General features: G+C 44.6%; 1 protein-coding gene across 5 annotated transcripts in view; it reads left to right on the top strand.

The window, feature by feature from the left end:
• The window catches only part of IGSF5 (immunoglobulin superfamily member 5), a 103,276-nt gene that overhangs the window by 27,547 nt on the left and 53,000 nt on the right, over nucleotides 1-22,729 (top strand). For 3 of the 5 annotated variants that reach the window (XM_073360414.1, XM_073360407.1, XM_073360379.1), the window contains exon 3: nucleotides 21,676-21,754. In XM_073360414.1, coding sequence (XP_073216515.1) covers nucleotides 21,676-21,754 — 79 coding nt within the window. Of the gene's footprint in view, nucleotides 1-15,488; nucleotides 15,716-16,168; nucleotides 16,194-21,675; nucleotides 21,755-22,729 lie in introns of those variants that run through there. The other 2 variants (XM_073360389.1, XM_073360397.1) reach the window with 2 other exon arrangements.

The raw sequence follows: 22,729 nt of genomic DNA, 5'->3' as shown, positions 1-22,729 counted from the left end.
TAAGGTAGCAGACAACTACTTCCAGACATGCAGATTTATTTAGGCTAGATAAAAACACTAAGATCTGGAAGGCTTTTTGTTAAAATGAGGTTTAATTCCATGACTTCCTGTGTAAAAGTAGGAATCCTTAATGATTCCAGAATAGAGCTGTACTCTGCCCCTAAATGGAGGCCCATTGCAGTTTTCATAAATTTATGACTTTGTGATAACAATCAAGAGAAAACTGGGAAAAAGACTTGAACCAAGAATTAAGATTTGGGCTAATTTTGTGTTCTGAAGTTTTTGGGTTCCCAATCTGGCACATGTAGCCCCAGATCCTCAAAGGTATTTAGGATCTAACTTCCATGGAGCCTAAACACCTTTGTAGATCTAGATCACTAGTGCCTGACTTTCACATGTGCTCAGACTTCATAGCTCTAGTTGACTTCAACAGGAACTTTGGGTCCTTTAAAAATAAGGCACCAGGGGCTAGATTCACAAGGAGGACACATGCAGTGCAATGCCTAACTTTCAGGCATGGATGCCACTTAGTGGAATTCACAACCTGGAGTTAAGTATCCAGGTTCTCCGTATAATGCATGGGTAATTATGAAGCTAAACAAGTGATTCACAGAAGCCAGCCAGCTGAGTGTGTAGCTACCTAAACCAGCCAGAAGGAAATGTTGTAGAGAAGGGTATGGCCTAAACCCCCACTACTCAAAGGGAATTAGGTGCTTAAGCCAGGTTATTTTGTATAAAATACTTAAATAGCCATTGGGCCAGAGAGAGAGAGAGAGAATGAATGATTCTGTAGCCTATTAGTTAGCACACTCTTCTGAGAAACCTGGGTTCCAGTCCCTTCTCCAAAGACTATTTAAGTATTTTATATAAAGTGGAACAGCTTCAACAGAAGTGATTGAGAGCAGCTCACTCTAACCTATCCTATAGCTCATGGATTAAGGTATTCAGGTGGGAGACCTGTATTCCAGTCATTGCTCTGAATCAGGCAGAGTAGGGGTCTGAGCCCTGGTCTCCTACATGAGTGCTCCAACCACTGGCTATTGAGCAGAGGGACAACACCATTACCTCCTCCTCAGCTGTGTTTTATGCAGGACCCGATCTGGCAGGAGTGCTGCTCAACAGTCTCTGGGCATGCCTACTGCATTGATCTCACAGGTGAGATAGGCACGGACATGACTAGTGAATGATTTATGAATCTCGCTGGGGCTTAAGTGTGAGGTAGGTGCCATGCTGCTTAGTGATGTCAGGATTTAGGTGGCTATGTGCATGCCTGGATGCAGATAATTAGGTACCTGGGGAACTTTACCAGTGGAAACTTAGGTGCCCAAGGGCTCTAGAGGCCTATGGCGACAGCTGGACAGCTAGTTTGTGAATGCCAGTGGCGCTAAATGTTGGACTTGGACACTTTAAGTGGCAGTAGGGTGCTTAAGTCCCCCTTGGAAATCTAGCCCCATGTATGTCAATTTGGGCACTGTAGCGAGGGGGCGTAGCCTCCCTTGGAGATGGATGGAGGGACAGTCGCGAGCCCTGCTCCGGTGGGCAGACCCAGGACACCCAGGCCCGCCCGGCTGGAAGCAGAGGGGCGGAACAGGAACCAGACGTATAAAAGGCCAGCCCTCCAGCTCAGTTAGAGAGGAGCCGCTGGAGAAGGACGTCTCTCACCTGCTGCTGGAGCTCAGACCCAACAGCAACCACTGCAGTGCCCGAGAACTGGAGGGACTGCCAGAGCTGCCAGTCACCGGAGACCCTGAGGAGTTGCTGGGGCTACCACAGCAAGAGGGACGACGACGACCCAGGGACACCCCTCGAACGGGAGTGTAGGAAGTAGCCTGGGGAGCCAAATGTAGTTTGGCTGTGTTGCTGACTGACAGCTGGCCAGCACGTTGCGGCCAGATTTCCCCACTGACCCAGTGGCAGACCACTCTGCCATGGTTAGGGCTCTGGGCTGGGATGTAGTGGAGTCGGGTGGGCCTGCATCCTCCTACCCCTGACACCCCACCCCTAGGGTGGCAGCCTCCCCACCAGAGGCCAAGAAGCCTGCATTTGTCGGCGGTCCAACAGAGCCAGGACCCCCAACTGCTTGCTGCCTCACCCTGTTTGAAGGCCTGGGCTTAGAGACTCATTATTGCTCGGACCTGAGTACAAGCCCGAGTGTCCTGACTTTGCTGCCCTGCCCTGTTTGAGGGCCTGGGCGAATAGACTGGTTGCTGCACTGTCCTGAGTCCAGGCTCGAGCTTCCTAACTTTGCTGCCCGTCCTGTAGGGCCTGGGCTAATAGATTCCTTATTTGATCTGTCCTGAATACCAGTGGCCAAGGCTGCCTAACTGCTTGGTGCCTCTCCCTGCCAGAGGCCTGTGGCTTGTGGACACTCCTGCTCTACCTTGATTGTAGACTGGAGCCCCCTAACTGTTTGGTGCCCTGTCCAGTCAGAGGACCGGGGTCCCTAGACCCAGTACTGGATTACCCTGCTGAGTGGCAGAGAACCTGGTAGTAATTCCCCCCTGAATTGTGCTCTTCCAGAGGACTTGTGAGGGGCATGGCCTCCCTCCCAGATGGATGGAGGGACCGCCGCGAACGCCTTACAGGCACCCAAAATTAAGGTATGCAAAATTTGCGAGCACTCTGAAAATACGGTTTCATGTGACTTGCCCAAAGTCACACAGGCACAGTTGGCAACAGAAATCAGCTGTCTCAATATCCTGGGCAGTTCCTTTACCACAAGACCACCATTGCTCCTGTTAACCATGGAATACAGTTATTATCTATCCACATACTGGTATTTGTGAACTTAACCCTGTCCCAGAAGTGCTTCTCCAGCCCATTTGCATATATGCAGGTTCTTGATTGGAATGTGACATGAAAAAAATGATTGTTTTCTCGACAGCAAATACTTGTTGCCTTACTCAGGAAACCAGCTATTTTAAAATCTGGGGTCCATGTAGAATATGTAGCCAAATATTTTGCCCTTTCTTGTGCAACAGAAAGTAGGACATTTTGAAATTTTCTAGCCAGTACTTATGAGACAATAGCACCCGAAGGCCTACTTGGGACTGACACTTCATTGTGCTGAGTGGTGTACAAACAGAAAAGAGACAGTCTCTACTCTGGAGTACTTACAGAGCTAAAAGATGCAAACAGACAAAAGGTAGGGGATAAGGGTATTCAAATACAAGCAAATGAATGCTGAAGAATGGGTGTAGCTTTGTTACATGTGTTACTACTTTTAGTTAGGGATAGAGGTAGGAGTAATGGAGCAGGAGAAGGAAAGAAGTGGAAGAGGAAAAGTCATGGCTCAGTGTCTGCCGAGCCCTGATCAGCTATCAGCATATCAGCAGGCAGGGCTACATAGACATCATGGTACAGAGCCTATAAAACTGGTAGGTCTGCGTCTCTTTTAGCTCATCCTCTTTAGTGTGCTCTCTACTTTCTCCTGTTTCCTATTGGAGACAAGCACATTTTCAAATGTGGAGCTATCCACTGGAGACATTTCTAATGCTCCCATCACTTAAGTGTGCAGTTGACATTTCCAAACCAAATTCCACTTAGGAAACTGATGGATTTTAATCCTGCTTCTACGGCAAATCTCAATGCAATTTCAACTACGCATTTGCAAATAACGTTTTCTTAATTTGATGGAGACGTGTAGTGTCCCTGACATTTCAGTGCATGACTTCTCAGACTGGTTCTTCTCTCCCTGAGCTAATTAAAATAATGTACAATATTAAAGAGTAGTAAGTGCCTACTTCCCCTGCTATGCTCCCTCTCTCATTAGAAGTGTTTTACAAACGAGGGAGTCTACATGCTTTTCAGTTTCTATCATGACAATTTACCCATCTCTCTTGGAGAATAAAAACCAGGAGCTTAGAAAAAAATTACATTTGTGGCAAAAAAGCTTTTATTCAACTCTTCTCAGAAAGAGAATGTGCATTAGAATGTGCATTTTAAAAGGTTTCACATTCATTAAACTGAGTCCTGTGGTGAACTAAATGGAGGCTCCCCACTCACTTGCATGTGTAGGTACCTACAGAAAAAATTACATGGCTTGTAAAAGTGATTTTGAAAGGGTTCAAAGGAACATTAGAAAAAGGAGGAAAAAATCCTACAAACACAAGAAAAGTGGAGGGTTTGAGAGGAGAATTTGGAGGAGGACAAGCCAATTACTTACAAAATGATTTTCCATCTTCATCAAGCTTACAAACTTATGTCTACACTGGCACCTTTGTGGGTAAACTGGTGCCTGCTGCCATGTGGCCAGGGCCAGGGCTCAGTGCCCGCAGCCAGAACCCAGCTCTGGGAACAGGAACTACATGGCCAGAGCCAGGGATTGGAGCCCGCTGCTGCGCAGCCTGAGCTGTGAGTCAGCGTCTGGGGCCAGTACCTGCTGCTGCACAGCCAGAGCCCGGAGCTGGGTGCTGCAGCCCAGGGCTGCATGTCTGGATCCAGAAGCCAGCACTTGCCATTGTGTGGCTGGAGCCAGTGCTCACTGCTGCGTGGCCCAGGCCAGGGGTTGGCACCTGGGGCCAGCTCCCACCATCATGTGTCCGGAGCCCAGGAACAGAGCTGTGCGTCGGCATCTGCTGCCGTGTAGCTGAGGCAGTGATCACCACCAGGGGCTAGAGCCGTGTAACTGGAGCCCGAGGATAGCGCCTGTCACCGCATGGACAGATCTGGGGGGCCAGAGGCCGACTGAAGCTCCATGGCCAGAGCCGGGTTTCAGCACCTGCTGCCCTGCGGCCAGACACAGGAGTTGGTGCCCAAAGCCCCGTGGTTGGAGCCCGCTGCTGTGTGGCTGGGGCTGGGGGTCAGCGCCTTTGGCCAGCATCTGCCACTGCGCGACCAGGCCCGGGACTGGAGCCAGGAGCCAGCGCCTGCTTCCACACAGCTGGAACCGGGGCTGGAGGCTGAAGCCCTACAACTGGAGGCCAGGGCCATGTGGCTGGAGCCTAGGGTTGCTCACTTTCTACTCGCATGAAACCAAACACCCTTGCCTTGCCCCTGCCCTGCCTCTCAATCAAGGCCCCACCCATGCCCCACCCCTTCTCCGAAGCCCCCCCCCCCCCTCCCTCTGTTGCTCGCTCTCTCCACCCTCACTCACTTGCTCATTTTCACCAGGCTGGCTCAGGGGGTTGGGGTGCGGGAGGGCGGAAGGGCTCCAGCTGGGGGTGTGGGCTCCAGGGAGGGGCCAGAAATGAGGGGTTCAGGGTGCAGGATGGGGCTCCAGGATGGGACAGTGGGTTGGGATGTGGAAGGATGGTGACTGCCCCGCTCAGAACCTCTGAGCCATCCAACCCCCCTCTGCTCCTTGTCCCCGACTGCCCACTCCGGGGACACCACACCCCTAACTGCCCCCCCAGGACCCCACACCCTATCCAACTCCTCCTGCTCCCTGTCTCCTGACTGTCCTGACCCCTATCCACACCCCTGCCCCCTCACAGGGCCCCCGGGACTCCCATGCCTATCCAACCCTCCCTGACCCCTGACTGCCCCCCAGAACCTCTGTCCCTAACTGCCCCCCCAGGACCCCCTATCCCGTATCCAACCCCCCCTCCCCACTCCCTGTCTCCTAACCGCCCCCCCCCCAACCTCCGCCCCATCCAACCGCCCCTGTCTCCTGACTGCCCCCCAGGACCTCCTGCCCCTTGTCCAACTCCCCCCTTACCATGCTGCTCAGAGCGTCAGGACAGGCTTATTGGAAAGCCTGGGAGGCGGGCGGGCACAAGCTGTGCTGCCCATGCAGCAGCATGACTGTGGGGGAGGTGGGACAGTGGGGGAGGGGCCAGGGGCTAGCCTCCCCATCCAGGAGCTCAGGGGCCGGGCAGGACAGTCCCACGGGCCGGATTTGGCCCGCAGGCCGTAGTTTGCCCACCACTGCTCTAGTGGATAAGAAGAGCAGGACTACACTTCAAACAGCAGCCACAGGAAAAGCAATTATGAGACTATGCTGCTATCAACATTAGTAACTCCTGTTAGCATTAATACACTTGCATACCAATAGCAGAATACAATTTTAAGATTTTTAAACAGTACAGGCCTGTAAGAGGTATGAAAAATTTGACATTCAGGGCCTGATTTAGCAAACCCTTAACACCAAGCCTATTGCAAAAAAAATGGGACTAATTATGGTAGCAAATGCATTACTATATTTGGCATTAAGTGTTTGCAGTGTTAGGACCTTAATTATTATAATACTGATACTTGTAAATTAGGGGTTCTTTTTAGGGATAAAATTTAAACAAATGTTTCTCTTTTCTAATTTGTGACTCAGACTAGATGCCCGCACAGGAGCATTAGAAAGGCCACTTAGGCCCTTATGAGTCTACAGCAGAGGTTCTCAAACTCAGGGCTGGCCCACAACATTTTGGCACCTGAGGTGGGGAGCTCAAATGACACCCCTATGCCCTCTTGCTTGGGCCAAAACTTTGACGGTCTCAATTCTGCCTTCTTCCTGTTCTACTCCTCTCACGGTACTGCTCTGCTACCTACCCCAATAAAGGAGAACTAACAACTTTAAATGCCTTGTTCAAAAATTTTAAGTAACACTTAACTTTCAAACGCCTGAACAGCAAATATAACTTTTCTTGTCTGCATAGTAAACACTGTGCCTTGCATAATGACGGGTTTCAGAGTTGCAGACAAAGTGAGCAGTAGCTCACGAAAGCTTATGCTCAAATAAATTTGTTAGTCTCTAAGGTGTCACAAGTACTCCTTTTCTTTTTATAGTAAACACTGGCATTTTTATCTGTTTGAATAATCAAAGTGGTGCTTTCCGTGCCTTCTTGGTTGCAAAGATTTGAACTGCTTCCTGCTGAAGGTCCACAGTCTGGGCCAGCTCATGCTCTATTGAGATGGTTGCAAGGCCGACCAGCCTCTCCTGTGTCCTTGTGGAGCATAGATGTGTTTTTATTAACTTCAGCTTGGAAAAGCTGCGTTCTCCACTTGCAACTGTTACAGGAAGTGTTAGAAGTATGCGCAGATCAACAAAAGCATTTGGAAAGAGGATGGTCATCTTACTTGTGCACATATATTCCTGAACAGCCTTTGGAGTTGATCCTGCTGAAATGTATCTTGAAAGGGCTTTCAGTTCATCACCTAAATCACTTGCATCAATATCACGCATGTCATCATGTGTCTATACTGTCTCTAGTGCCCTGCATTGCTGGTGTAGGCCTTCTTCAGGTATAGAGAAGAGTTTGGGAATATCATACAACATCCCAAATATACTGCTGTGTTCCTTGAGCTGCATGAAATGTTCAGCTGACTGTATTGCACAATCTAGCACCTGGTTAAAGAATTCAACTGTGAACTGTTGTTTGGGGTCTCTATGGGATTATCCCGTGCCTCGTAATCAAAATGTCTTCTTCTTTGATGACTCTTGTATGCTTGAATTGGTGGGAAAATAGCTTCAGTGTAAAGTTCCTCTGCCAACTTCTGTGCACTTTTCAGAACGTTTTGAAATCCTTCATCTGACCGGTAAGACTGTAGGTATGACTTTGCTTTGTCCAGTTCTTCCATTGCTCCAGATATATCAAGGTCAACACCTTGGAGTCTCTTGCTTACAACATTTATTTCAAACAGTATGTCATGTCACAACACTAAGCCACACAGAAATTTGAAGTTATGTATGTTTCTGGTGATTCCATTTCCCTCTGCTACTGTTCTCCCACAAACAGCTCCTGTCATAGCATTATCCTCCATAATGGCAACTAAGGCATCATCAATCTTCCCAGTTTGGTGTTTGATAGGCTTTATCGCCTCCACTCGACTTTCCCTTCGTGTGGCACTCAGTGGTTTCAGTGTCAGAGAGGATGTTCCCAGATGTTGCTTCAAAATTTGCCATCAAAGAGTTGATGCAGAGAAAAATACATAGATGCTTTGAATTACATTAAAAAATTCAGCAGCCTCACTAGAAGCTGATGCTGGATCACTGACCACCAAGCTCAATGAATGAGAACTGCGTGGGACAAAAAAAGCTTGAGGGTTTAACTCTCGGATCCGTGTCTGCACTCCTTTGTTCTTTCCTCTCATGTTGGCTCCATTATCGTAGCCCTGACCTCTCATGTCAGCTATCGCAATTCCTGTATCTTCCAGCTTTTTAAGAAGCACATTTGTCATACCAGCTCCTGAAGTATCATCAATGTTAATAAATTCTAGAAAATGCTCTCTGACAGTCACCATTGCAGGGGCATTTTCACTAGGTTCTGTTGTTGTTACAAAACGCACCATTAAAGTCATTTGTTCCATATGGCTGATGTCAGGTGTGCAGTCCAGAATAACTGAATAATATCTTGCTGCCTTCAGATCTGCCACAATCTTCTGTTTGACTTTTGTTGCTAGTAACTGTATGATCTCATTTTGAATTGCTTTTCCAAGGTAGTGGTGTGTGTACATTTCTTGGGTGGTGACTCTTTTTAATAGCTCCTAGAGCACAGCATCAAACTCAGCCATCAGCTCCACAATTTTAAGGAAGTTTCCATAGTTTGGCACATACAGCTGATCTGAAGTGCCACGCAGTGCTAGGTTTTGGGTAGCAAGCATTCTCACAATGAGCCTTTTCAGAACATTTTGCCAGTAAAGAGACTCCGATGCAGTCTTCTCTTGATGCTGAGCATCTATGGTAGCCTTTAACCTTAGTCTCATCTCAGACTCTTTCCACCTATGGAATGCTCTCTGGTGATTTGCTGCCTTCTCATGGCATGCCAGATTTCTAGCCAGATTTTTCCAGTCCTTTATTCCTGTAGAATCCAATGTGGCTGGAACATTAGACTGGAAGAGTGTGCAACAAAAACAATGTGCAGCACTCTGGGTTTTTGAGTACATAAGCCATGGCCTCTCCACTTTGTCACTGTTGGGGATTTCACACCAGTAATTTGTTGGATGGAAACTTCTATTTTCGTTGTCTTTGGGGAACATGAAGTTTTTCACTTGCTGTGGCCCATGCAGTACAAGGAGGTCCCTCAGGCTACTGCTCAAGTGGGTACACAGTCCTGGATCATCTAGACTTAAGGAACTAAACTCAGCAGTAGCTGTTTCTTGCGCCTCTACAACACTCTTCTCTGATCTACACTTTTCTTCAGGATTGTGCACGGTTACATCCATTTGAGATGGAGATATGGATGCTGCAGTAGCTGCCAAGTCACCTGCACTCTGACTAACTGGAAGATCAGGCATCTCCTCACCACTCACATCCTCACTGGGGCCAGAAGGCTCACCGTGAACATTTGTGTCTATGTATCTCAGGAGAGCTCCTTCCTTTGCTTTCTTTCTTTTTCTGAATGCTGCCCCAGAGGGGCGTTTTCTTCTTTCACTCATGACTGTTGTTCTGTGCCAGCTATAGTGGCTCTCAACACTCAGTTGAAGGGGACAAATAAGCAGGCTGGTAGCAGGGCCTGAGTGAGGGAAGATATCAGCATCTTAAGGGCCTAATTGGCTCCTACTACTACGTCAGTTGACTGCCTGTTCTCCTCAAGTGGGTTCTGGGAAGCCGCAGGAAACAGGAAGCTCCCTGAGAAGCTGGTGTTAATCAGTCCAGGCTCCTGGGGATGCTAGAGAGATATGTAAGAGGCTCCTCCTCCTCTCTCTCCCGGCAGCTCCTGCTGCTTTCTGTTATTCCCTCTCACCTTTTCTCCTGCCTGCCTGATATGTCTCTTGTGCCCTCCTTTCTCCAGCACAGCGCTCCACCATCTCTGTGCATCTAGAGCGGAGAGAAAACATATGCCCCAGCAGCAGACACAATTTTCTACATCTGGGTCCTAGTGGCACTCCCTCGCCCCCAGTCTGGCACCTGAGGTGGCTGCCTCAGTTCGCCTCATGGTAAGGCCAGCCCTGTTCAAACTTCATTGCACCACGACCTCCTTCTGACAACAAAATACTACATGACCCCAGGAGAAGGGACTGAAGCCAAAGCCCGCCTGAGCCCCTCACCCTGAGTCGGGGGGGTAAGGGGGACCAAAGCCAAAGCCTGCAACCCACAGTGGTAGGCGGGGAGGCCAAAGCCCAAGGGCTTCAGCCCAGCTGGGAGGCCTGTAACCTGCTCCCTGCCACGCTGAGCCCCAGCAAGTCTAACACCAGCCCTGGGGACCCCATTAAAAAGGCGTTGCGACCCACAGTTTGAGATCTCGACCCACAGTCTGAGAACCAGTACTCTACAGGGACTATGGGTTTGGACATGTTAGGCTACTCTCCTGCTTAGTCGCTCTGTGGAGAGTAGCTAAGATCAGCAGGGTGAGGGAAGGGAGTAATTTGCTTCCAACCTGAAGGAGATTTTTTTGTAATACGTGAACTAAAAATGATCAGCCATTTCTGAGAGGAAGCAGAGTGGGGAAAAATACACTTTCCTTATTAAAAAAATTTAGCTTCAGCTTTGTGTCACTCATGCAAATTTGCCTCATTCATGGGGAAACTGGGTACAATTTTCAAAAGCATCTAAAAGTATGTCTACCCTGGAGCTGACATTCCCAGCTCGAGGAGACATACCTGCACTCACTCTGATCGAGCATGTTAAAAGGGCTCATACTCGGGACGGCTAGCCCCTTCTGTTGCACTCTCATTCCATCAGAGCTAGCAAGGGTATGGCTCCTCAAACTGAAATTTACGCCTCCAGATCAAAGTGTAGACAGTGAGTTAGGAGACTAAGTTCCATTTTCAAAAGTGACTTAGATACTGGAGCCCCACCCTTCACAGGTATTTCGGCATGTAATTCCCATGGAAATGAATGGGAGTGAGGTGCCTACATACCTTCTGAGGGTCTGGGCCTTGGAGATGTAGGTATCATTGCAAGTCAATGGTATTTACGCTTCTGTGGGTCAGATTTTTAAAGATATTTATGCACCTAAAGGTGCAAGTAGGTAACCAGTGGAATTTTCACATAATCTGAATACCTAACTTGCAGTAGTTTCAGTGAGAGTTGGACACAAAGCCATTTTGAAAGTTCTACCAGGTGCCTATCTGCATCTTTAGGCAGCTAAACATCCAGGTATGCTGGAACAATTTGGACAGTGGGGGTGCTGAGAGCCATTGAACCAAACTGTAAACCCTGTATATCATGGAAATCACTTCAAGCCTGGGGGAGTGGCAGCATCCCTAGTTCTAGCACCTATCTAAACACCTTTAAGAATCTGGCCTCAAGAGCCTGAGTTACTTTTGGGAATGGGACTTAGAAACCTAAGTGACTTGGGTACTTTTGAAAATTGCATCAATTGTCTGGTTTAGTGGGTGGGTAAATCGAGATGAATGATCTACTATTGTAAAAATAATGTGTGTGTCACAAAAGAAGAGGGCTGCTGGCAGAGGTCTCTCCATACTGGCACTTCTTTTTTGGAATGCTGTTCCTCATCCCAATCTCTGAAATAGCCTAAATTTGTTGACCTTCCCTGGCATGCTGCAAAGCTCATCTGTTTGAGCTGGCATTGGCTGAGGTGGGGTATTTGTCTCATGGGACAGTATGGTAGGGGTGTGAAGCTGCACTGATCACACCATGGTGATTACTCGAGATATGGTAGAGTGGAAAGAAGCAGCACTGCCGTTTGGGCTAATTTGTGCTTTGCAGCTGCTACATTGTGTTTTTAAGTGTTTGTCAAGGGCTCTGAGAGCTTTGGACAGACTCCCTTTGGAATGGAATTTCCTTCCAACCAACATCTAAATAAATCAATTAAGTTAATAAAATATTCTTCAAAAGGAATTTGCCTAGAATCTTACTGACATTTGAGAAAGTTAAGGACCATCCCTTCTAGAGGGAGCTTGAGAAGGTCCCAGCATAGCCCCTAAACCTTACCTTTATCTTCCCCCTTCTCACCTGAGATGCTATCAGTGTGGGGAGTAGGAGAGATGCCTAACAGCCTATCATCCCCTTCCAAGGGGTGCCTGGGATGTCTCCTTCAGCTAATATCCTTAGCAGATGGGTGGCTAGCTGGCCTATTCTTTTCTGAGGCTGAGGGACACAGAAATACCACCGCTCAGTCCTGCTATCCTGTGCTTTTAAAGTTTAAAAATGCCTCTAGAGCTTCCATTTCAGTGTGCAGTGCACGCCAGGGAAATCCCCAGGCACTCAAACCTGTCTCTGTGCCTCCCTTCTCTCTTGAGAACTGCTTGTGTTTGTGGGAATGGAAACTCAACTGACTGGAGGCTTGGGCCCCATTCCTGCAATGACTTAAACAGGGGAGTAACTTTATGCCCTGTGGGTAGTCCCATTTCTTTCAATGATACTACGAACAGTGTAAAAAGTTAGGCAAGTACATAAATCTTTGCGGGACTGGGGCCTCACTGAGAATAGAGGAGTGACACATTCTCGTGCTATTGTTATTAAGTGGTAATGTGAATGGAAAATAAGTTTTGACTGCAATAATAGCTTGCTGCTGACACAATGCAATGACACTGATGCATGAATGGGAGTGACATTTGTTATTAATATTCATTTGTTTGTGTTGCAACCGTGCCTAGAAGACTGCTGTTAGGATTGGTGCCCCGTTGTAGTAGGCACTGAACACAACTGTAATTAAAAGATGGTCCCTGTCCCAAAGAACTCACAGTCTAAGTGTCTGATAATAGACAACAAATTGGTACAACACACAGATGAGGGAGCACAGGGCAAGCGTGCAGTGGTCACAGGTAGTGTCCTAAGCAGCAGTCACAGAGGGGAGTTTTAAGGAGGGATTTGAAATAGGATAATAGAGTAGTTTTGTGGATTTTTATGGGAAACTCCTCCCATAGGGGATGGCATAGGAGAAAGCATAAAGATGTCTGAGGGGAACATTGTACCCAGGGGTGATAAAGACTACCATCATTGGCAGCTCTATATGATACAGGCAATGACAGGCCACGAAGGGGTTAAAGACTGAAGACAAGCAGTTGTGTTTAATGCAGTAGAGATGGGAGAGGCAGTGGTGGAATACAAAGAGAGGGGTGATGTGGCTGAAGTTACAAACCAAGAGAGCTATTGATGTCAAATTGAAAATAAATTTTTAAAAGTTTGAAAGTAGCCACTGAAGTCCATCAGGCCATTTCACAAAGAGATGTTCCTTCAGAAAGCCTCCCTGAGAACTAATTTGAGATCCAAACACATATTTTAAAGCTGTTGTCTAGGTGTCCTTCTCTACTGATGCAATCCAGGATGGTAGTTGGTCTCTAGGACTTCCGCACTCCTCATCTGGCTTCAGACAGTTAGAAACATACTTGTTCATAAATGTACACATTTGATACTTTTATGGAGTTCATTAGGCTTATTGGCTGAGAGGATAAGACTCATTTAAAAAAAACCACAACTTTTCTACTATGATGTCAGAGGCACAGCAACAAAGATGTTTGGAAAAGTGAAGAAAAGTAAAAAATGAGAGCGAGTCAAAATATGCATTTGTGTACCAGGTGAAATGATGATACTTCAAACAAATATTTCATCAAATATTGAAATATTGATTTTTTTTCTCATGGAAGTTCCAAAAAACTTTGATGTGGAAATATTGAAATGCAATGTTTTAACATTCCCGAATCAAAATGTTTCAGGGTCATTTCAGGTAAATTTGACATTAATCTGTGTTTATCTGAGCTGCTGGCCTGCCATATGGGAGCTGCAGTTCAGGTGTCTCATACATCCATTCTTTCTTATGGACAGCGTCTCCCCCTGGATTATGTCTCTGGCGCGGCACTGTGATTATGTGACTCCTGTAATGCACTGCATTGATTCAACCAGCTAGGACATGGTGATCATAGGAAATGTAGGAAAAGCCAGTGAGCCCAGCCCATAGCAGTGAATGGGAGTATGATGCACCCAAACGACAACTCCTATGAGGCAGCATGATAGCTCAGAAAACAGATTAATGTCAAATTGACCAGAAATGTTTTGATTTAACAAACTGAAAGGGGAGCAGTGGGGACAAAAAACCTAACTGGCTTCAAGACTGAGCTCGATAAATTTATGGAGGGGATGGTATGATAAGACTGCCTACAATGCCATGTAGTCGATCTGCAACTGCTAGCAGCAAATATCCCAAATGGCTGGTGATGGGACACTAGATGGGGAGGGCTCTGAGTTATTACAGAAAATTCTTTCCCAGGTGTCTGGCTAGTGGGTCTTGCCCACATGCTCAGGGTCCAACTGATCGCCAGATTAGTGGTCAGGAAGAAATTTGCCCCCAGGTCAGATTGGCAGAGATCCTGGGGGTTTTCACTTTCCCCTGCAGCATGGGGCATGAGTCACTTGCAGGTTTAAACTGGTGTAAATGATGGATTTTCTGTTACAGGAGTGGGTGGGTGAGGTTCTGTGGCCTGCAATGTGCAGGAGGTCAGACTAAATGATCATGATGGTCCCTTCTGGCCTTAAAGTTTGTGAGAAATATCTTGATTTAGGTCACCCTGACCTACTGTTTAGATTTTGTTTAGGTTTTCCCAATGTAAAATGAAAAAAAAAATCAGGAAAATTGAAATTTTTCCCATGGAAAACTTTGATTTTGCAGAAACTGTATTTTCTATCAAAAACATTTTAAAACAGAAATTTTCTGACTATCTTTTTTGAAAAATACACTTCTCAGTAAAGGCTAATTTCTGCTCTACTTTACTCTGATGTAAATGCAATAAACCTCAACAAATCCATGAGGGTAACTCTGGAGTTATATATGCCATCATGTACCAGCAATGCCCCTCTGCCATGTACATTGGTGAAACTGTATACAGTCTCTACGCAAAAGAATAAATGGACACAAATCTGACATCAGGAATTATTACATTCAAAAACCAGTAGGAGAACACTTCAATCTCCCTGGCCACTCAATAACAGACCTAAAAGTCGCAATTCTTCAACAAAAAAACTTCAAAAACAGACTCCAATGTGAAACTGCAGAACTGGAATTAATTTGCAAACTGGACACCATCAAATTAGGCCTGAATAAAGACTGGGACTGGGTCATTACAAAACCTAAACCTAATTTTCCCAATACTAATTTCCCCCTACTGTTACTCACACCTTCTTATCAACTGTTTGAAATGGGCCACTCTCATTACCACTACAAAAATTATTTTTCCTCCCTTGGTGTCCTGCTGTCAATTGTCTCATTAGACTATCCTCACACCTGGTAAGGCAAATCACATCTTTTCATGTATTTATACCTGCTCCTTTATTTTCCACTCCATGCATCTGATGAAGTGGGTTCTAGCCCATGAAAGCTTATGCCCAAATAAATTTGTTAGTTTCTAAGGTGCCACAAGGACTCCTCGTTGTTTTTTCTGGAGTTACTAATAATCACAGTAAGTGCTAGTGCTCACACTGGAATGATCTGACAGATCAACCCTAGGCAATGTTTCTGAGCAAGCCTTAGTTATGGCAGTAAGTATCATCACCAACCTAACTTCTCAGGTCAGATTTATGTGCAGTTTTTTCCTGGATCCACCTCACAGGCATTTACGCAATTCTTTTCACAGTGCTTGTTAATGATTAATAAAGGAATATGCACATTGATTTTGGAATCTAACCTTATCTTATCACAACTACATTGTCACTGCAAAGCACAGCCATTAAAAGCAGTGAACAGAAACTACACTGAAATAGTTTCTTTAAGATCGTCCAGCAAAATGGGAAAGAGAAATCAACACTTTTGAGAGACATTCAGTGTATGTGTGTGTGTATGAGGAGTTATGTGCATCCAGGTGCCACTGGTAGTAGATTTTTTGTTCATGTGAGAATATCTGAGAATTTATCCAAGACTTTTAAAAGACAATCTTCACAGCGAAGGTAAGAAAACATCACCTGTATTTATTAGTTTAAAATAGATTAATGATTTTACAATGGATTTTCATAAATAAATCAAATAATTTAATCAGAATTAATCTAAATTGGATTTAGATAGTTTTAAAACTATTTCCTGGGGTTAGAAATGGCGTTTGAGAAAGGCTTTCAGTTTTCCAGCTGTGTTACCAGTTAACTGCTAAATACTCTGGCATAAGGAATTGTGTCTGAAATATAGCTTTAAAAAAACTCTAACATTGGGAACAGTGAGTGTGGTAATATGTTGTTCTTGTATTCACTTTTCAGCTTTAACTTAGACCCTGAACCTGCAATGAGCTCTGCTTGGGTGTGTTGTCATGTCCACAGAAGTTAGTAACGCCACTTAATGCATGACCGGAAGGCACTCAAATACTATGGTGATGAGCGTGGCACAACAACCATTATAGAATAAAACAGAACAGAACACACAGAGCCTCTGACTTAAGTAAGGCTCTTGTGGGCACAGGGGTCCTCCCATTTAGGGCTCAGTGCAGGATCAGAGCCTAAGCATTCATCGTGTAACCTTTCTTTACATGTCTTCAGTCTTTATTCATGGAGCAACAAAGAAGCTTCTAGCATGCCAAAAGCTAACCTTGTGTTAAACACAGTTGCTAGTATGGAGCTTGAGCTAAACCTTAAGTTCCATATTTATTTTCAATTCATACTCATTTATGTGTGTCAGCCCTGATTCACCATTGTTTTGCACCACGTGGGGTCATTTACCTCAGTACACAGTGGGTGCAAAGTGGGTGTAAAATGCTGCCAGATTGGAATGGGCACTGTCACGGTTCCTCCCCCACTCTGAACTCTAGGGTACAGATGTGGGGACCTGCATGAAAAACCTCCTAAGCTTATCTTTACCAGCTTAGGTCAAAACTTCCCCAAGGTACAAAATATTACACCCGTTATCCTTGGACTGGCCACTACCACCACCAAACTAATACTGGTTACTGGGGAAGAGCTGTTTGGACGCGTCCTTCCCCCCAAAATACTTCCCCAAAACCTTGCACCCCACTTCCTGGACAAGATTTGGTAAAAAGCCTCACCAATTTGCCTAGGTGACTACAGACCCAGACCCTTGGATCTTAAGAACAATGAACAATCCTCCCAACACTTGCACCCCCCCTTTCCTGGGAAATGTTGGATAAAAAGCCTCACCAATTTGCATAGGTGACCACAGACGCAAACCCTTGGATCTGAGAACAATGAAAAAGCATTCAGTGTTTTACAAGAAGACTTTTAATAAAAAATAGAAGTAAATAGAAATAAAGAAATCCCCCTTGTAAAATCAGGATGGTAGATATCTTACAGGGTAATTAGATTCAAAAACATAGAGAACCCCTCTAGGCAAAACCTTAAGTTACAAAAAAGATACACAGACAGAAGTAGTTATTCTATTCAGCACAATTCTTTTCTCAGCCATTTAAAGAAATCATAATCTAACACATACCTAGCTAGATTACTTACTAAAAGTTCTAAGACTCCATTCCTGTTCTGTCCCCGGCCAAGACGACTACAGACAGACGCAGACCCTTTGTTTCTCTCCCTCCTCCCAGCTTTTGAAAGTATCTTGTCTCCTCATTGGTCATTTTGGTCAGGTGCCAGCGAGGTTACCTTTAGCTTCTTAACCCTTTACAGGTGAGAGGAGCTTTCCCCTGGCCAGGAGGGATTTCAAAGGGGTTTACCCTTCCCTTTATATTTATGACAGGCACATTTTACACCCAGTCAGCTCTGGTGTAAACAACTACACAAATTTCACAGCAATGGAGACTCAGGCCCCACATGAATGTAGGGGACCAGATCCTGCTCCTATTTATTTAAAAGTGTTCATCTTTGTCACTGAGTTTAATAGGTGCAGGAGCAGGCCCAGGATCTACAAGTACAAGAGATTTAAAGCAAAATTTAGTCTTAACGACTATGCAATATTAAGTTTATACAAGTAGCTGGTTGATATTTTTCCAACTAATTGGTATGCTGGCTGAAAATGCTGTTTTATCAAAACTGAGACTTTCCTTGGGAATGCATTAATTTCATCAACATTTCATATAGAAAAAATTGAAATGAAGCATTTGAATAACGGCAAAACATTCTGTTTCAACCTTATTAGAACAGAACATCTTGATTTTTAATTTCAAAATGATTTTTCATTTCAATATTTTATATTCTATTATAAATGGCAATAGAATAGAAAATTTTTAAAAAGTCAAAACCGGAATGAAACACTTTCATTTTATTTAAACAAAATATTTTGATTGACCAAAAATTAATTTTCTTTTTTGAAAATTTAATTAATCAGGAAATTATAATTATGTTTCCATTCCAAATCAGAAGAATAACAAAATCTGAAATCATGGAATTTTCTCTAGTTGCATGGGTACAACAGAAAGTGCAGGTTAATAATTTTGGATTTGCTTCCTGGTCTGGGGATTTACCTCTATTATTTCTATTAATACTGGAGATAATTACATGCAAACATTGCCAGATTTTGTGCGGTGAGAATAAATGCTGCAGATGAAAGAGAAAAGTTTCATTTTATTAGGAATTGGATCCTGTCTTTTTCAGCTGCTTAATAATGGACTTTTCACCACACAAAATGTGAGAACGAGCATGTATCTAAAGTAAACTTAAATGATTTCAGAATCTATCTATCTATCTATCTAAGACCTTGAATCACTAACAAAAACACACACTAGCCTTTAAATTGCAATTAAATGAACTGAAACGGCATTTCTGTTGTTTGTTTATTTCACCTGCCAGGGTGATTTCAGGGTTCTAGCTGTTTTGCAAGAAGTAACCACAGCACAAATAGTTCCAGTGCAGGAGGGAGCCACATACATTCTGCACATTCCTTTAAGGGTCTTGATCCTAGGAAGTGCTACAAATTCATCTGAGGCAGAAATTTGCCTTTTCCACACAGCTATAATCACAAAGTCCCTATTGGTTATTAATACAGACCCTTAAATACAGGCTCTTACTGTAACATAGCAAGGTACTGGATTTGTTCAAGAGAAATAAAATGGTCATGACAGCTTTTTTCCCCATGTAGTATTTAGGGGGACCAGACAGCAAATGTCAAAAATCGAGATGGGGGGTGGGGGGTAATAGGACCCTATATAAGAAAAAGACTCAAAAATCAGGGCTGTCCCTATAAAATCGGGACATCTGGTCACCCTAGTAGTATTGCTTTTAAAAGCAAGAAGAAGTAAAACATTTTTATAGGGAACCCACAGTGTCACTGCTGTGCTATTAATTTGTACAGGTTCCAGAGTAAGGGTCTAGGTGTCACAAAGCAAGGTCTATTTAAAGGCAACAGAAGTTTGTTACAGGGAGTAAAGGTTGTGGCCACAAAACAGTATCCTTTCATCCTCTTCCTCTTCCTGAATGCACGAGTTTAATTCCCTAAAGTGAAAAGTGTGCAAGCCATGACAGGCAATCTAGGTCCCTCCCACATACTTCTTATAAATGTTAGGGTTACAATAAAACAAAGTACAACTATTAGGAAACTGGGATTGTGCAGTGTCTCTACTTGGAGCTGGGGTGTGATTCCCAGCTCAAGTAGACATACCTGTACTAGCTCTCAGTGAGCTAGCGTACTAAAAATAGTAGTGTAGCCGTGGCAGCATGGGCAACAGCAAGTAGTGGCATGGGCTAGCTGCCTTGAGTACGTACTCATGGGGTCTGGACGGGTTTATGCTCAGGTGGCTTGCCTGTGCCACTGCAGCTATGCTACTATTTTTAGTAGGTTAGCTTGATGAGAGCTAGCATAAGTATGTCTCTGTGAGCTGAGCCTCACAGACTCACATGTAGAAGTGACCTGGGAAATGCAGTGCTAAGGTGGTACTCTCACACAGGACAATCCATACAACCTTAACTCTGCCCTCTTTGGGACGCCAGCAGAAGTTTGCTTTTGGGAGTAGGGATATTTGTCTTTTCTGACCTGAGTAAAGGGCAGAAAAATAATATTAGGACACACCCTAATGTACAGATAGCTTCTTTAGTTGTGACCGCACAAATAGAAACCAGGAAAGACAGCTCAATGTGTCCTGTTGTTTTTCTCCGTCAGCAGCTAGTAGTCTCAGGATCAATGGCACCACACAGAGCATGCTGAGAGTCTTGTTGAACTGTGTGAATAAAAGTACTGAATAGGAGCTGTGTTGGGCACAGAGAAAATGGCAGTTTTTATAGGGGGAAGTAAAGTACCGTGATGTTTTCCCAGTTCCTCTTGGTTCTCTGCAGGGGCAGAGATAGGGGTGTGTAGTCGCCTTGGGTGCCAAGTGACACCTTATCTGCACAGATGCAAATATCACCCATATTGCAGCCCTGTCAGAGCTGGGAAAATAAGAAATGTAGATGATATTGTACCTGTAGGGAAACAAAACTACTAATATATAACTGACAGGTGAATAGGATTTGTGTGCAGCTGGATTGTGCAGTAATAAGAGTAATATCAGTACTTTTGAAAATTATGTTTTGACCATGATTCATTGTAGTTTGCTTGGTCAGTAATTCTCTGGAAACATAACCAATATGGGTGTGTTATGAGTAGGCTAGGAAGCCACAGATTTTTATTTGGTAAATGTCAATAAACATTGATTTCACCGGATACACACAAACCAAAGAAAAAAAAATATTTCCATTGGTAATAATCAAAATTTACTAACAGGCAAAGTGAGAAAAATGCTGCTTGAGAACTTATTAGAGGTTGGTTTAAGGATCTTTACTTTGTATATTTTGACAGCTGATACTGGCAGCTGTGTTGTAATGGTTATAAAGCTTTAACTTTTTGAATCTCAACGTCTACTGTTATTAAATTATTGTCTGCCCCTCCCTGTTGTGTTATCCCCCTAATTTCCCACAACTCTGAAAATTTAAATAGATAAAAATAAAAATAAATGTTTAAACCCCATAACTTTGTGCAACTGTGAAAGTTTAAATTGATACAAATAAAAATGATTAAAAATAAACATTGATATTAGCCATCAAAATTACAAAACCAACCCCTAAACTCAAATTCTGCCAAGCTTTGCTGTGAGGAAATAAAATGGGCTTGAAACCAGTGTGGATTCTAGCAGAGGACATTCAGGGGCACAAAGCCCACACAGAAGGGGTTGCAGAGGAGCACTATTCCCACAAAACCCATTATGCTGAGGGTCCCAGGGCTAGCCAGAATAGCTTTAAAAGTGTGTGGCGCTGGCCAGAGTGGAAATGTACTGAGGGAGCCTGGAGCTGTACTGATTAAACACATCCCATGGGTAGCCTCAGTCATGAATTAAACCCTGTCCAATTACTTTAGAGAGGATATGGGTGACCACAGAGTTCTTTAGTCTGCCAGAATAGTACCAGCAGCATGGACGATGTACTCCGAGTACACATTTAATTGCAGACAACTCAGAATTATTTCTCCCAGCTGCCCATGATCCATTTTCATTATGTTAAAGGGTCTCACTGTCACCTTTAATCGTCTCAACACGTGTGTAATACAGGACACAAAGGGACAAATGTTTAAATGCTAGAGCAGGGGTCGGCAACCTTTCAGAAGTGGTGTGCCGAGTCTTCATTTATTCACTCTAATTTAAGGTTTCAAGTGCCAGTAATACATTTTAACGTTTTTAGAAGGTCTCTTTCTATGTCTATAATATATAATTAAACTATTGTTGTATGTAAAGTAAATAAGGTTTCTCAAACGTTTAAGAAGCTTCATTTAAAATGAAATTAAAATGCAGAGCCCCCCAGACCGGTGGCCAGGACCCGGGCAGTGTGAGTGCCACTGAAAAATCAGCTCGGGTGCCGCCTTTGGCACACATGCCATAGGTTGCCTACCTCTGTGCTAGATCGCTATAAAAACCAGCAGCAACATTTCCTAAGCAATTCTGTTGTGTAGCTTCTTGATAACTATCCAATGACAACTACATGCCTTTTTGTCCTAGGTTTCAGGAGAAAATGCTCCAATGGATAGCCTCCAGAAATTTATTCCAGTCACTTTTTTCCTATTTGCCTCACTAACAGGTAGGACATTGCTAATTCATTAAATGACTCATAATGAAGACCATTTATAAACTAATTTTAAAGCACCGTAAATATCTATTACAGGCAGTATCAAATGTATGTTTCACAGTAATGCTTAATAGTGAATGAATTTATTAAATATTCTTAGAAGGGATTGCTTTACCTTTCAAGCCTGAAAATACATCATGAATTTGGCTGGACCACAGTACGAAGGTGTTAGAAAGGGTTACAGTGGGGAGGAGGGGAGAGGGAGAAGGCATAGAGGAGTCAGGGAAGCAGATGCAAGGAAGATCGTGGCAGAGGGAAGGCCTTAGTTCCTCTAAAAGCAAAGTGTTCCCCATCCATGCCCTCTCCAGAGGTTGAGGGAACTCAGCTCCTCATAGAGTCCCCCTCCTTCTGCCTCTGCACTGCCTGGGGAAATGACACATCAGGCAGCAGAATTTCAGTCGGGAGCAACAGGGGGAGCTGTACCTGTCTGGGGAATTTATGAGGCTTCAGGTCTTTCCACCAGCAGACGAAACAGCACCAATAGCTGAGAGGAGAAGAATAGTCCAAGCTGGGAATCTCCTAGCTACCTCTACTGCATTTTTTTCTACAGGACGATATGTCTCCCTGCTGGTTCTCCCTAGGGGACTGGAAGGGAAAGAGGCAGACCTTGCTACTTCAAACTCTCCCTCCCCTCCAGGAAAAATGAGAAACCCTTCCCCTCTCCTTGACTGAATCAAGGAGAAAAAGAATGGCCCTGTCAGGTCTCTCTGCCCTCCGAGCTTTCCATAGTGGGGTGTGTGTTGGTGGGGAGAGGATAAGGCACACACAGGTTGTTCCCACAGCACCACATTTACATGCTCACACTCACTTTGTTTGGCACCTGTTTGGGGACATAGACACCTTTGACGCACATTTATTCCCTTATCACCCCTATGTCCTGTCTCTCACACAAGTCACTACGGTGTCATTTCACCACATGTCACCCTC

The sequence above is a fragment of the Lepidochelys kempii genome, chromosome 1 (genome assembly GCF_965140265.1).
Source record: "Lepidochelys kempii isolate rLepKem1 chromosome 1, rLepKem1.hap2, whole genome shotgun sequence".
Taxonomy (NCBI): domain Eukaryota; kingdom Metazoa; phylum Chordata; order Testudines; family Cheloniidae; genus Lepidochelys; species Lepidochelys kempii.
This window is presented reverse-complemented; position numbering and strand designations above follow the sequence as displayed.